Source organism: Rhinopithecus roxellana, chromosome 8 (genome assembly GCF_007565055.1).
Source record: "Rhinopithecus roxellana isolate Shanxi Qingling chromosome 8, ASM756505v1, whole genome shotgun sequence".
Lineage (NCBI taxonomy): Eukaryota > Metazoa > Chordata > Mammalia > Primates > Cercopithecidae > Rhinopithecus > Rhinopithecus roxellana.
The window spans coordinates 8709050-8724586 of record NC_044556.1 but is presented as its reverse complement, the minus strand read 5'-3'; the positions used below and the strand labels follow the sequence as shown (position 1 = coordinate 8724586).

Below are 15537 nucleotides of genomic sequence, written 5' to 3'. Positions count from 1 at the left end.
TTTCCTTTTTATTTTTTCTTAACCTAGAAAAGATCATTTATTGTGTCAAGTAACTACCCAGTTAGGCATGGATAAATTTTTATTTTTTATTAAAATGAGTACTGGCCGGGCGCGGTGGCTCACGCCTGTAATCCCAACATTTTGGGAGGCCAAAGCAGGTGGATCACGAGGTCAGGAAATCGACACCATTCTGGCCAACATGGTGAAACCCCGTCTCTACTAAAAACACAAAAATTAGCTGGGCGTGGTGGCGCGCGCCTGTAGTCCCAGCTACTCAGGAGACTGAGGCAGGAGAATCACTTGAACCCAGGAGGCGCATGTTGCAGTGAGCCAAGATCGTACCACTGCACTCCAGACTGGCGACAGAGGGAGACTCCGTCTCAAAAATAAAATATAAAATAAAATATAAAAAGAGTATTGTAGACATTGGCTGGGCGCAGTGGCTCACGCCTGTAATTCCAGCACTTTGGGAGGCCGAGGCAGAGGATCACTTGAGCCCAGGAGTTTGAGACCAGCCTGGTCAACATGGCAAAACCCCATCTCTACTAAAAGTATAAAAATTAGCTGGGCATGGTGTCGCAGCCTGTGATCCCAGCTTTTGGGGAGGCTGAGGCAGGAGAATCACTTGAACCCGAGAGGCAGAGGTTACAGTGAGTAGAGATCGCACCACTGCACTCCAGCCTGGGCGACAGAGTGAGACTGTCTCAAAAATACATATGTTTAGGATTTCACTTTGTTGCCCACGCTGGCCTCAAACTCCTGACCTCAAGCAATCCTCCCACCTCACCCTCCCAAAGTGCTGAGATTGCAGACGTGAGCCACTGTGCCCGACCTTGAGCTTAAGTTTTAAACATTAAAACCACCTCCCTTTTTTATGACTGCATAGTATTCCATGGTGTATATGTGCCACATTTTCTTAATCCAGTCTGTCACAGATGGGCATTTGGGTTGATTCCAAGTCTTTGCTATTGTGAATAGTGCCGCAATAAACATACGTGTGCATGTGTCTTTGTAGTAGAATAATTTATAATCCTTTGGGTATATACCCAGTAGTGGGATGGCTGGGTCATATGGTACATCTAGTTCTAGATCCTTGAGGAATTGCCATACTGTTTTTCACAATGGTTGAACTAGTTTACAATCCCACCAACAGTGTAAAAGTGTTCCTATTTCTCCACATCCTCTCCAACACCTGTTGTTTCCTGACTTTTTAATGATTGCCGTTCTAACTGGTGTGAGATGGTATCTCATTGTGGTTTTGATTTGCATTTCTCTGATGGCAAGTGATGATGAGCATTTTTTCATGTGTCTGTTGGCTGTATGAATGTCTTCTTTTGAGAAATGTCTGTTCATATCCTTTGCCCATTTTTTGATGGGGTTGTTTGTTTTTTTCTTGTATATTTGTTTGAGTTCTTTGTAGATTCTGGATATTAGCCCTTTGTCAGATGAGTAGATTGCAAAAATTTTCTCCCATTCTGTAGGTTGCCTGTTCACTCTGATGGTACAACGCATGGATGCAGCTGGAAACCATCATTCTTAGCAAACTATCACAAGAACAGAAAACCAAACACTGCATGTTCTCACTCATAGGTGGGAACTGAACAATGAGATCACTTGGACTCGGGAAGGGGAACATCACACACTGGGGCCTATCATGGGGAGGGGGGAGGGGGGAGGGGGGAGGGGGGAGGGGGGAGGGATTGCATTCGGGAGTTATACATGATATAAATGATGAATTGATGGGTGCTGACCAGTTGATGGGTGCAGCACACCAACATGGCACAGGTATACATATGTAACAAACCTGCACGTTATGCACATGTACCCTAGAACTTAAAGTATAATAAAAAAATAAAATAAAATAAAATCACCTCCCTCCCACTCCCTGCACCTCCTGTAACTTAAAATGCGTCCCTGCTGAGACCTTGCAAAGGCATATCCAGGGCGGGCAGACCCCAGGGGTCCACAGCCGACCCACTTTCTTCCCCACACCTCATACCCTTCACAACTCTGCTCATCCATCTCCCTGCCCCGGTGGGAGATTCGGATAAATCCTAATCGTGGAACTGCTGAATCAGAGGGGGCTGCATTTTCCTCAGTCCCCACCTGCAAATTGTGTGTGCAGTTTTTCTGGGACGAGTGTCCTTAAATTTCCCTGAATTCTCAAAAGCATCTGTGACCTCAAAATCAGGAGAGATGCCGGGCGCGGTGGCTCACGCCTGTCATCCCAGTACTTTGAGAGGCCAAAGTGGGCAGATTGCGTGGGCCCAGGAAACCAGCCTGGGCAACATAGGCAGACCCAGTCTCTACAAAAAAATAAAAGATTAACTGGGCTTGTTGACACGCACTCATGGCCCCAGCTATTCAGGAAGCTGAGGTGGGAGGATTGCTTGAGCCCAGGCAGTGAGAGAGGCTCTACCTCTGAAGAGGCTGCTTCCCCACCCGCTGCCCCCTCCCCAGGCACCCACTCCAGCAGCGAGAATTTCACCGCCGACATGAGACATGGGTCCCTACCTGTCCCAACTCAGACCCTATGATGTCCTATGGCCTCAGCAGGGACAAAAATCCTCACCATGACCTGTGTGGCTCCACGTGGTTCTCAGATTGGGTTGCAGGTCAGTACCCTCCCCTTCGGCTCCTCAGGGGCCTCTGGCATTCTCTGGCCTTGGCTTCTGCTCTGCCTCCCCTCCCTTCCCTTCGCCCTCTTCATTTTCATTCTCTATGCAAATGCTGCCTCCTTTAGGAAGCCTTCCAAGATTGCCCCCAGACTGGGTGGATTAGATGTGATATGGGCTCCCACGGCCCCTTTTGCCTCAGATTACTCACATGGCTGGCTGTATATCTGTGCCCCAGAAAGGTTTCTTTTCCTTTCTTTTCTTTTCTTTTTTTTTTTTTTGAGATAGGGTCTCACTTTGCCACCCAGGCTGGAGTGCAGTGGCATGATCATAGCTCATTGCAGTCTCAACCTCCTGGGCTCAAGCAATTCTTCCACCTGAGCGTCCTGAGCAGCTGGGACTACAGGCAGGCGCATGCCACCAGGTGCCTGACTAATTTTTCTTATTTTTTGTAGAGATAGGGTCTTGCTGTGTTGCCCAGGCTGGTCTTAAACTCCTGGCCTCAAGCGATCTCCCACCTCAGCCTCCTGAGTAAATTGGACCCCAGGTGCAAGACACCGTGCCCAGCTAATTTAAAAAATGTTTTTGTAGAGACAGAATCTTGTTATGCTGCCCAGGCTAGTCTCGAACTCCTGGGCCCCAGTGATCCTCCCACCTGGGCCTCCCAAAGCACTGAGATGACAGGTGTTTAAGCTACTTCGCCTGGCCTCTCCTGCTCTATTGGCGCTGTGAGTGCTATGGGCTGAACTGTGTCCTCTCCAAAAATGTCTATGCTAAAGTCCTGCCCCGCAACTGCCTCAGAAAGTGACTATACTTGGAGATAGGATCTTTAAAGAAATAAGTAAAAATGAGGTCATATGCATGGGCCCTAATCCAACATGATCAATTTCCTTGTAAGAAGAGCAGATTAGGACACAGACATGCATGGGGGCGGGGGGAGGAGACTGTGTGAGCACACCGGGAAAAGACAGCTGTCTACAAGGAAAGGAGAGGAACCTCATAAGGAGTCACCCCTGTGGACATCTTCATCTTGGACTTCCAGTCTCTAGAAACATAAGACTATAAATTGGTTTGTTTGTTTTGAGACAGAGTCTTGCTCTGTTGCACAGGCTGGAGTGCGGAGGCACGATCTCGGCTCTCTACAACCTCCACCTCCTGAATTCAAGCGATTCTCCTGCCTCAGCCTCCCAAGTAGCTGGGACCACAGGCGTGTACCACCACACCTGGCTAATTTTTTGTATTTCTAGTAGAGACAAGGTTTCACCATGTTGGCCAGGCTGGTCTCGAACTCCTGACCTCAGGTGATCCACCCACCTCGGCCTCCCAAAGTGCTGGGATTATAGTTTTGTTTTTGAAACGGAGGTCTCGCTCTGTCACCCAAGGCTGGAGTGCACTGGCATGATCTTGGCTCACTGCAACCTCTGCCTCCCAGGCTCAAATGATCCTCCCATCTCAGCCTCCTGAGCAGCTGAGACCACAGTGCACACCACCACACTTAACTAATTCTACTTTTTTTTTTTTTGTAGACAGGATCTCACTATGTTGCCCAGGCTAGTCTTGAACTACTGGCCTCAAGCGATCTACCTGCCGTGGCCTCCCAAAGTGTGACTACGGGCATGAGCCATGGCGCCTGACAATTTCTGTTAAGTCACCTAGTCTGTGGTACCTTGTTACGACGCCCTAGCAAACAGATATACCCACTGAAGGTCCTGATAAGTCCTGCAGTCAGGAGCCTCTGTGAACCCCATGGGGCTGGGAGGAGAAAGCAGAGTTTGTTGTGTGCCTCACATGAATACACCAGAAGCTGAACACAACTTCTGGCATCGTGTGCCTACAGGACCCCTTGGAACAGTTCTAGGGGGGTTGGAGTTCCAGGGTCCATTCTGCTTAATAACAATATGAATGGAGAAGCCAAAATGGTTCCAGTGAAAATGAGGTAGCAGCAGCTGTCACGTTTGCATGCCACCAGCCTTCCCGCACTATCTCTGTTCTCTCCTCTGCAAAGCAGCTGCTATTTTGGGCTCCCTGTTTTTAGACTGGGAACCCCGTAAGTTGGCCAGGGCCTCACTGCTGGAAAATCTTAGAGCCGATATTCAAACGAGAGTTTTTTTTTTTTTTTTTTTGAGACGGAGAATCTCGCTGTCACCCAGGCTGAAGTGCAGAGGCGTGATCCCAGCTCACTGCGGCCTCCACCTTGTGGGTTCAAGCGATTCTCCTGCCTCAGCCTCCCAAGTAGCTGGGACTACAGATGCACACCACCACATCTGGCTAGTTGTTTTGTATTTTTAGTAGAGATGGGTTTTCACCATGTTGGTGAGGCTAGTCTTGAAGTCCTGACCTTAAGTGATCCTCCCGCCTTGGCCTCCCAAAGTGCTGGGATTACAGGCGTGAGCCACCGCGCCCTGCCAAAAGTCCAAGTTCTTAACCTCCACAAGGGCTTGAGATGACCTGGGGGGCAGGGAGAGGCTGATTCTCCTTCTGAGAGGATAATAGGGGTTGGTGGGGCCTGGGGCACAGGCCTGGCTCAGCACAACTCCCAGGGGATCCCTTAGAAAGAAAATGAGGTGGGCACTGGCTGGCAGAGAGACAGGAATAGTTTATTTCTCTGGAAAGGGAGGGGTAGGGGGCAGGTCCAGGGGTCAGGGCAGGGCAATGTCCTCCAGCTTCTGGTCCAGCGTCTTCAGGTCATCCAGGAAGCGGGTCGGGGTGAGGATGTGTGAAGAGCCTGTGCAGGAGCAGAGGTTTGGAGACGATGTTGGGGGACACTGCCTTCGTCTTTGACAGGCTCCCGCCAGGGTCCCAGCTGGTGTGGGGCTGTCCCTGTCCCTCGGCAAACCAGGTCCCTGACTCGGAGGACTCTGGAGTCTAGGAACCTAGAAAGTCCAAGTCCAGCCCCCGGGAAGCCAAGCCCCGGAGCCCCAGAGTCCCAGTCCTGGTGACTTACCAATGAGCACCTCCCACTTGCCCTCGGTGGCCCTGGTCACCTCATAGGCGGCCCTCATCTCTGACATGGCCACACCGCCCATGACGTACACGATGAGTCGGGGGCCCGCCCGGGCCTCTACGCCGGCCTTGTTCTTGTGCCAGTGACCGAAGCGGGCACTGCAGGGCAGGGGCACAAAGTCCAGGCAGGAGGTCCTCACCGCCGCCAGGCCGCCCGCTAACACAGACCCAGGCGTGGGTGGGGGCGGCCCCGGGGCCTCACCTGACGGCGGCCTGGGAGCTGGCCGTGGGGGCGGGGGCGGATACAAAGGGCCACACGTTCCTGTCCAGCCGGTCCTCCACGGCGTCCTGGTGGCCGAGACAGGGGTTAGGGGAGGAACCCCAGGCATGGGCCCAGGGTCAGGCATGCCCCCCACAGGGTATTCAGGGGCCAAGATCCTGGCAGACAGGAACCAGCATCTCCACCAGCTAGCTGCCTCTGGGGACTCTAGGCCTCTGGCCACTGGGGACCTAGAAATCTGGACCCATAACTCACTGGGAACCCACGAATCTAATTCCGCAACTCCTTGGGGACCCAGGCCTCCAGGCCCTTGGGGACCATCAGTCAATACCCCCAGCCCTTAGGGGAACCCAGAGTCTGGACTCTCAGCCCCTCGGAGCCCCAGAAGTCCAGATATTCGAGGTCCATGGGGATGAGGAGGCCCAGGTCTCTGGCCCCCAGGCAGAAGGAGGGGCTGGGGCTCTTAGAGGCACAAGGAGGAAGCAGGAAGCCGCCCGGGTCCATTACCATTGGATGGTGCTGCCCCGGGATCCTGGGAAAGGCCAGGGCTGGGGCTCAGGGGTGTCCTGGGAGGGCAGGGGAACAGACTACAGAGATATAGAGGAGGCAGCCAGCAGGTAGGGAGGAAGTGAGGCTCCCCAGCACAGACCCCGCTGTCGCCCCAATTCCTCAGCTGCAGGCTTGGTGTGCCCCCCTCGGCAGAGCAGATCGGTGCCAAGGGAATGCCAGCAATGAGCATTTTCCCCTAAGCCCTGAGGCTTAGCGCCTCGGCAGGAGGGAGGCTGAGCTGCCAGCTGATGCGGAGGGCTGGCCCCCACCCTGACCTGCCCACCCAGTACCTCCATTACGTCCTTGATGACCGGGGTCCAGCGGGACAGCTGATAGGTGGGCTCCATGCGCTCTCTCGGCTCCAGCCGGCTGGAGGTCCCCGAGCCCTACAGGTGGGGCAGGGAGGGCCGCAGGAGGATTGAGGGGAAGGAGGCTGGAGGTCCCCGAGCCCTGCAGAGGGGCTGGGCCTGGTGTGGCTGGTGGGGTGGGGGATGGCAGGCAAAGATAGGGAAGTGGAACAGAGAGCAAGAGAGTGAGAGAGAGCGAGAGCGAGAGAGCGAGAGACAGCGAGAGAAACAGTGAGCCAGAGAGAGACAGAGAGAGCCAAAGGGAGAGCGAGCAAGCCAGAGAGAGACAGAGAGACAGAGGCAGAGATAGGCAAAGAGATAAGAGGCAGTGAGACAAAGTATGAAGGCAAAGAGAGAGACAAGAGATGAAGCGGGAAACAGAGAGGAAGACGGGGACAGAAGGGGCACAGAGAGGGGAGGGGAATGAGACAGAACAGAGAGAAAGGGGAAGGCAGAGAGAAAGGTAAGAGACAGAGAGATAGACACGGAGAAACAGTGCACAGCGAGATGGATGAGGGATGGGGGAGAGATGGGGACAGCGTGAGGGCACTGTGGAGGGGGACGCACAGGGCCAGAGAGAGACAGGAGAGGTTCACCCAAGAGTAAAGCACACACATGGCTGTGTGCGGGTGCTAGATGGATGTGGGGGACCCTCAGAGAACCCTGGGAACCCAGATAGACAGTGTGTTGTAGCCCCCACACTAGGGAGTAGACCCTACTCCCTGCCTCTAGCACTCAGACCACCTGCCCCCAACTGCACCACTGCCAGGACCAGCCTAGCAGCGCCCATTCTCTCCCCCTGCCTATTGTGTGAGCTGGGACTGGGGGAGGCCCCAGCATCCTCTGGGCCCCAGACCAGACCTGAAACACTGCTTTTGGCCTCCCAGCAACCACACCACGTCAGGAACCACACCATGCCTGTGCACCACCGGCCCTCTGCCTTGCAGGGCCCTGCCCTCTCCCAGAGTCCCCCCACGCCCGCTCCTGGCATACCCCGGAGTTGGTGACAGTGCCTCCCAGCTGCTCCAGGTTGCGGATGAGGCTGCTGTGCGCCTGTACATTGGCATGCTGGATCAGCTTGGCCAGGTTCTCCTCACTCACACCTGGGGGACAGGGATGGGCGGGGTGGAGGTGGTGGCCAGGTGGGCTCCCAGGTTTAGGGGAATTTGGGGTGGGCTGAGGTGCTCCCAGGACTCTGATGGAAGAATCTTGCAGTGGGGAGGGCCTCAGGACCCTAGGCTAGTGTGAGCAAGAGTGGGGAACCTGGAGGGGGTAGATCAGGGGCTCCTCCAGATGAGCTGAGGGAGCCCCACATCTATAGGAATCACAGATGTGAGGGTTTCCACGTCAGCAGGGAGCCCTCACCTCAATGGAGGAATCCCCAAGCCAATGGAGGAGGGTTCCCGGGTCCAGAGGGGTAGCTGTGGGGGTTGGTGAGCCCGGTGAGTGGAAATGACCGAAGGAGAGCTGTGGGGTTCAGCAGTTCCCAGGATTGTGGGAGACCCTGGCAAATGGGGGCATTCCGACTCCCCACAGCCCCCACCCACCATTGCGAAGGAGGATGTAGAGCAGCAGGACCCGGATCTTGTCGTAGGCAGGCACCGCCGCGTCCAGCAGCACCGGCACGATCAGCTTCATGGAGTCCTTGATCTTCTCCCCCTCCGCGTCGGAGCCCATGGCCAGGTCCTGCGGGCATGGGGTCAGCCGTCCACCGGCCACTATGTGTCAGGGAAGGGGATGGGAGAGGCAGGCCAGGGACATCCCCAGGGGTAGGCAGGCCAGGGACATCCCCAGGATCCTTGGCAAGAAGACATTTGGGTCCTACCTCATCTCAGCACCAGGTCTCAAGGTCCCACCCCTGTCCAGGGACAGTCTCTCCACAGGCCCTGCTTCTCACCCAGGTCCCACCTTTCCAAGGCCCTGCCCACTTATGCACAGGCCACACCCCATCCTGAGACCATCTCTCCGAAGCTCCACCCCTCACCCAGGTCCTATCTCTCCAAGTTTCCACCCCTCATCCAGGTCCCAGCTCTCCAAGGTTCCACCCCTCACCCAGGTCCCACCTCTCCACGGCTCTACCCCTCTCCCAGGTCCTACCTCTCCAAGGCCCCACCACTTACTCAGGTCCCACCTCTCCAAGGCTCCGCCCCTCTCCCAGGTCCCACCTCTCTAAGGCTTCACCCCCTCCCAGGTCCCACCTCTCCAAGGCTTCGCCCCTTACCCAGGTCCCACCTCTCCAAGGTTCCACCCCTCACCCAGGTCCCACCTCTCCAAGGCTCCGCCCTTCACCCAGGTCCCACCTCTCCAAGGCTCCGCCCCTCTCCTAGGTCCCACCTCTCCAAGGCTCTGCCCCTCTCCCAGGTCCCACCTCTCCAAGACTCTGCCAACCTCTCCAAGGTCCCACCCACCTATGTACAGGCCACACCCCTGTCCTGGGACCACCTGTGCAAGGCTCTGCCCCTCACCCAGGTCCCACCTCTCCAGGGCCCCATCCACCTAGGCACAGGCCACACCCTCATCCTAGGACCATTTCTCCACAAGACCCCCTCCTTTCCCACCAGGTCCCACCTCTCTCCAAGGCCCCTCCACCTCTCCACAAACCCTGCCCCTCCCCCAGACCCCCCCATCTCTACAGTTCAGCCCCTCCCCAATACACCGCCCTGGCAGGACCATCGCCCTCGCCCCCCGCAGGCCCCGCCCCACCTGCTCCACACTACACAGCTTCTCCACCGAGCCCTTGAAGTGCTTCATGCAATCATCTGCTAGATGCAAGTGCGTAGAATACTGTGGGGTGCAGGGTGGGAGTTACGGGCTAACAAAGGCTGAGTCAAGGCAGAATGCAGACAGAGCATGGGGTTGGGGGCCAAGGTGTCCCCACTCCCTGCCCACCCAAGCGCACCTTATTCAGCTCCTTCTGGTACTGCGGCATCTTTTTCAGGATCTGGGACAGGTCTTTGATGTTGGCCTGGGGAAGTAGGGGGAAGAGGGTAGGAAGTGAGGGGTGAGGCCAGGCAATGCCCACCTGGGCCTCACTCCAGGCTCGAAATCTAGGCTGTGACCCTGCCCCCATGGGGAGGGGCTTCCTTCCACCAGCGCCTTTGGTGACCTGGGTCTGCCCCTACCTTGTCCGTGGTCAGCCTCTTGCTCTCACAGAAGGTCCTCAGGAGCTCCGTGACCTTCCTGGCCATGAGGGTGGGCAGGGGTGAGATTGAGGGGAGAGGAGCCAGAAGTCATGTGTCCCTGCACCCGGCCACAGGTAAGCCCACTCAGGGGGCACAAAGGGAGGTGGGTTGAAATTGGAGGCCAATCTGGAGTCACACTGAGGGGTGCTCATGAGGGCCAAAGACCTGGCAGCAGCCAGGGATCCCAGGGCCACTACCAGGCCCACAGTGGGGGAGGGGAAGGGGGATCCGGCTGCCATGGGCACGCACTTGGACACGTCTGCGATGTGCATGTGGCGAAGCTCCACCCACAGGTCATCGTCTTCGTCCAGCAGGACGGCCTTCTCCCGCGCCTCGCTCAGCCCGGTGGTCTCATATCTGGGGAGGAAGGAGGGAGCCTGGGGGTCAGGGGAGCTGAGGACTGGGGAACCAGGTCGGTGGCAAGGATGGGGGCGGCTTCCAAGTCTGCAGACCTGTATGTGTCCTGCTCTATGTCCAGCAGATCATAGGCCATGGCCTGGAACGTGAGCTCATGCAGTAGTGGGGACACGGGGTCCGCCGCCCGGTCCATGATCAGCAGCTGGGAGCGGGTTTTCTCTGGGCCCTGGGGTGGGGTTCAGGGCAGGAATGAGGCACTGACCCTGAGCTGCCTGGGGCTGCCCCTCACCTCCCAAGCACGCCCCCTTACCTCGCCCAGACTGGGAGTGTCTGCCTTCAAGGCGTTCAGCTTGGCCAGGACGGCATGGGCCAACTGGGCTGTGTCCTCTGGGCCCCTGGTGGGGAGGCCAGACATGGGGGACATCAACAGGGGATGGGGTCAAGGATGGGTTTGAAGGTAGGAGACAGGGACCAGGGTGAGGGCCGGGGCTGGGGTCACAAGAGAGGTTAAAGGTTAGGTGCTGCTCGTGGTTAAGGGGGAGGGGGCGGCATCGGGGTAGGGCTGGGTGGGGTTCCCACTTGCGGTAGCGGATGGCCGGGTACTCCTGCAGCGTGGCGCACAGTGTGGCAATCTGCTGGGCCAGCACCTCGAGCTGCCTCACGCGCTCCCCTGCCCGGAAGGGGCAGTAGAGATTGTAGGTGCTATGGGGAGCATCGAGGGAGAACACCTGGGCGAGGAGGGGGACAGAAGCACCAGGGTTGCCGCTGCAGGTGCACACCTGCCCCGCTTCCCACGGCCGCCACCTGCACCTCCTGGGAGCCGTCTCTGGTCCCTGAAGCCTGCTTTGCCGACTTGGAGGCAGGCCCAGGTCAACCCTAAACCCATGCCTGGAGGAGTCAGTGGATAAATACCGCAGTCCCTGTCCTTTAGGCTGGCTGGACAACCCTGAGGTGCGCTCTGTGCTGCCCCCTGCAGGGGCCCAGTGGGATAGAAATCAAGGCAAGAGCTCCTTGGACTCCGGGTTCCTCCCCTTTTTAAAATTTTACTTTATGTATCTGTTTTTGAGACAGGATCTCGCTCTGTCGCCCAGGCTGGAGGGCAGCGGTGCAATCATAGCTCACTGCAGCCTCGACCTCCCAGGCTCAAGCGACCCTCCCACCCCAGCCCCCTGAGTAGCTAGGACTACAGGTGCACGCCACCACGCCAGGCTAATTTCTATTTTTTTTTTTTTTTTTTTTTTTAAGAGACGGGAGGCCGGGCGCGGTGGCTCAAGCCTGTAATCCCAGCACTTTGGGAGGCCAAGACGGGCGGATCACGAGGTCAGGAGATCGAGACCATCCTGGCTAACACGGTGAAACCCCGTCTCTACTAAAAATACAAAAACTAGCTGGGTGAGGTGGCGGGCGCCTGTAGTCCCAGCTACTCGGGAGGCTGAGGCAGGAGAATGGCGTAAACCCGGGAGGCGGAGCTTGCAGTGAGCTGAGATCTGGCCACTGCACTCCAGTCCGGGCGACAGAGCGAGACTCCGCCTCAAAAAAAAAAAAAAAAAAAAAAAAAAAAGAGACGGGGTCTTGCTCTGTACCCAGGCTGATCTCCAGCTCCTGGCCCCAAGTGATCCTCCTGCCCTGGCCTCCCACAGTGCTGGGATTACAGGTGTGAGCCACTGCGCCCAGCCTCAGTGTCTGTTTCTGAGAGAACAGGGGACATTTGGTCACAAATCCCCACCCCCTGCCCAGGATGAGCCTGGGCCGTACCTGGGCCTCGTACGGGAGGAAGGCAATGTGAATCTCCTTCAACGTCTTCACCACCTTTGCCAGACGAGAGCGGCCCAGCTCACTGAACAGGGGCTCGGGGCAGGCTGGGGTGAGGCAGGAGTGGGGTATCAGGCCAGAGCAGCCCCTACACCTCCTCGCCCCACCCGCCAACACCCTGGGCTCTCCTCACTCACTGTCGGTGAAGAAGATATGGGCCGCTTTGTAGGTGAAGGTCGGGGTCCCCCGGAAGTCTGCGATCAGGGCCTGAACCGACTGGGGAAGGTGGGTCACTCTCTGGGCCTGAGCTTGCACACCCAGGCTCACTGTCTGCCCAGGCCTCCCAGCCACCTCCTAGCTGCCACCATATGCAAACATGGATGGACAGGGTCATGCATATGTGCACATGCACACTAGTGTCCCATCCACATGGGCGCACGTGCACACACACATACACAAACACACGCACACACGCACGCACACACATACACAGACACATGCGCGCACACACATGCACACACAGACACAGACACACATACACATGCAGACACACACACACGCACACACACATGCATACACGTGCACACGCATACACACATGCACACATACACACACGCATTCACACATGCACGCACACACATGCATGCACACATACACATGCACATGCACACAGGCACATGTACACACATGCACACGCATACACACGCTCATTCATGTAGGCACCTTCTCCGTTGGGCTCAGCAAATAAATGGCCTCCAGGCTGGGAATGGGTTCTCGCCGTTTGTTGATGTCTTCAACAACTAGTAGGAACATCGGAAGGGACACAGGTGGGTGGCATCCAGGCAGGGCCACGTGGGGAGTCTCAGGTGTGGGGAGTTGGAGGCTTGGGGAGGGGGTGTGGATGCTTAGGAGGGACTGCAGGAGAAACATACCTAGGGGTCACCCAGCTAAGAGTCACACGGCAGGGTTCTGCACACTTGGGGGCTGTGCAGCCAACTGGGTTCCAAACTGGGTTCCCCAATTTACAGACAGGGAAACTGAGGTTCTGAGAGGACAGGCTCCCTCAGCACCTGTCCCTCAATGGCAAAGTGACTGGGGCACCTCCTGGAAGCCTCTGCATTCTTGGGGCCTCACATCCAGAGTCCACCCTGGGAGTCCCACACAGGGCTCCACGCGGGGGCTGCACGGTTAGGAAGAGGCTGCAGCCAGGGAGTCCTGCAGGGGAGGTCTGCAATCCATGGGCTCCCGCGGTCAGCTTGCAAAGTTTAGGAAATTGACTTGGTCACATGATCAAGGCTGTCCCTGCAGGGAGCTGCGTACTTGGGAGTTCTGGACGATTTGAGGGATCCTACACTCAAGGGCTGAACCCTGGGAGCGGGGCACAGTCAGGGGTTCCCACACTCAGGTCCCATCTCACTGGGGACGCGTTCACTCACTGGTGATGCCTTCAGCCAGGATGTCTGACATTTTGCAGCAGGAAGACAAGATGCGCATGCTCGGGTGATCCATGATAAGCACCTGTCCAGATGGATGGACAGATGGACGGAGGAGCAGGCGGAAGAGGCCACAGCTGGCCCCAGGAGGGGCCAAGGCAGTGGGAGGGGCAGTTTCAAGGGCTGGCTGGGCGGGAGGACCCAGGACCCATTCACCCAACTCCACCCATGTGGACAGGCAGTTCTTGGGGGTCCCACATTCAGGGTCTTCCCCATGGGCTTGATGAGGGGCTTCCTCTGGGTACCCAGCCATCTGCCTTGCCCCTACCTTCCACTCCCCATCCTTCTTGACACTCCGAATAACTCCACTCAGAATTTCTGCAGGGAAGGGAGGGGAGGGGTCAGAATGCTGGTTCTCTGGTCCCACCACTGCCCCAAGCCTTCTCAGCCTTGGGGCTGAACCCTCATCTTAATTCCCATTTACTCTTTCTAAGAGAGAAGGGTCTCTCTGTCACCTAAGCTAAAGTGCAGTGGTGTGATTATAACGGACTGCAGCCTCCAACTCCTGGGCGCCAGCGATCCTCTCACCTCCGCCTCCCAAGTAGCTGGGACTACAGGTATGTGTACCACCCACAGCTAATTTATTTTTATTTCGGTATAGATGGGGTCTCGCTATGTTGCCCACACTGGTCTCAAACTTTTGGCCTCAAGCAATCCTCCTGCCTCGGCCTCCCAAAGTGCTGGGATTACAGGCATGAGACACTACACGGGAACCATTTATTTTTACCTCCCAGTTCTGCGAGGTGGCTTCTGGGGACACCCCCAATTTACAGACAGGGAAACAGATTCTTAGGCAACATGCAACTCACCTAAGCATTCTGAGTGTTTAAGTGGCAGAGTGCCGGGGCAAAAGGTGTCACTCGATAAACATATTTTAGATGAATGAAAAGTGGAGAGCCGGGATCATCCACAGCTCTATCTCTTTCTAGAGCCAGGCTCTCGGATTCCCCACCTGCTACCTCAAGTATTCCTGCTGTATGGGTTTCAGCCAGTCCCCCCACCCTGGTCTAAAATGTAGGACCCCTGGTTCCCAGCTCTGAGGCATGCCTAGCTGAGGCTAGCCCACCGACCTCCGGCCTCAGTTTCCTCATCTGTAAAATGGAATCACTGTTTTTCTAATCTCCCCCCAATTAAAGGGTTTTGAGCTACAAACTGCCCTGCCTAGAGGAGAGAGTGGAGAGAAGTAACGGGGTGGCCCCGCCCAGCCACGTCCACTGTCATGTCCACTGTTATCAAGGAGGCCAGGGCGGAAGGAGCAGCTGAGGCCGGAACTCCCCGGGGTGGAGGAAGAGGCGCCCTCCACCCTTCCCCCAAGAACGGGGGCCGGTGAGGCCTGGATGTCTGGGTCCTCCAGCTGCAAGGCGGTCCTGGGAATGGGGCAAGGAGGAAGGCACCCCCTACACCACCCCTGTGGGGCCTGGACACGTCCCCTGAGCGCTCACAGCACCTGGGGTCGCTGACCAGAGCCCCAGGAGGTCCCAAGAGTCCAGCCCCTGAACTTTGCCCAGCTTAAGAGATCCTAGAGTGTGGGCATCCAGCTGTGCCCTCCTCCCCCGGTAGGCACCCTAAGAGGCCCAGGAGTCCGCGCCCCAGCCTACGCCACCCTCTACCCGTCCCCTTTGGGTCCCCGGAGTCCGGACCCCCAATTTTGTTCTGCTCTGGTACCGGCGAGCCGGGGCGTCCAGCTGGGAACCCGTCCCCGCCCGCCCCCTCGAGGGTCAGGTGCTCGGACGCCCAGCCCGGCTCCCAACTCCTAGCCGCCACGAACGCAGGGTCCCAGAGCCCGTGCGCCCCCGACCCCCATCCCCCACGGGACGCCAGAGCCCGGCCCCGGAGACACACTCACTTTCCCCCACCACCGCCTTCAGCCCCGAGGGCGCCATCTTCCCCGAGGGGCGCCGCCGCCGCTTCCGGGTGTGTCCCAAGGTGGGGGCGTGGCCCCGCGCGTCACCCACGTGGACCCCGCCCCGCGGGCCCTGATCCCGCCCCCTGCGCACCTGGCCCCTCCCCGCCGTCGGT

General features: G+C 57.2%; 1 protein-coding gene across 3 annotated transcripts; it reads right to left on the bottom strand.

Annotated features, from left to right (window-relative positions):
* Positions 1-5191: 5191 nt before the first annotated feature.
* Positions 5192-15449, bottom strand: STXBP2 (syntaxin binding protein 2). 3 transcript variants are annotated; one of them, XM_010385072.2, is made up of 19 exons: positions 15365-15449; positions 13787-13836; positions 13462-13543; positions 12749-12825; positions 12223-12301; positions 12029-12132; positions 10853-11001; positions 10584-10668; positions 10369-10499; positions 10166-10273; positions 9857-9914; positions 9634-9699; positions 9438-9518; positions 8282-8420; positions 7728-7837; positions 6678-6773; positions 5821-5906; positions 5560-5717; positions 5192-5340 (listed from the first exon to the last, which is right to left on the bottom strand). In XM_010385072.2, the coding sequence occupies exons 1-19, from the start codon at positions 15399-15401 to the stop codon at positions 5255-5257; spliced, it is 1782 nt and encodes a 593-aa protein (XP_010383374.2). In that variant the 5' UTR covers positions 15402-15449; the 3' UTR covers positions 5192-5254. The 3 variants fall into 3 exon arrangements, 2 of the variants coding, with proteins under 2 accessions (XP_010383374.2, XP_030791705.1); XR_004058765.1 differs by having other exon boundaries at positions 5232-5340; positions 6678-6863; XM_030935845.1 differs by lacking the exon at positions 9438-9518.
* Positions 15450-15537: the final 88 nt, after the last annotated feature.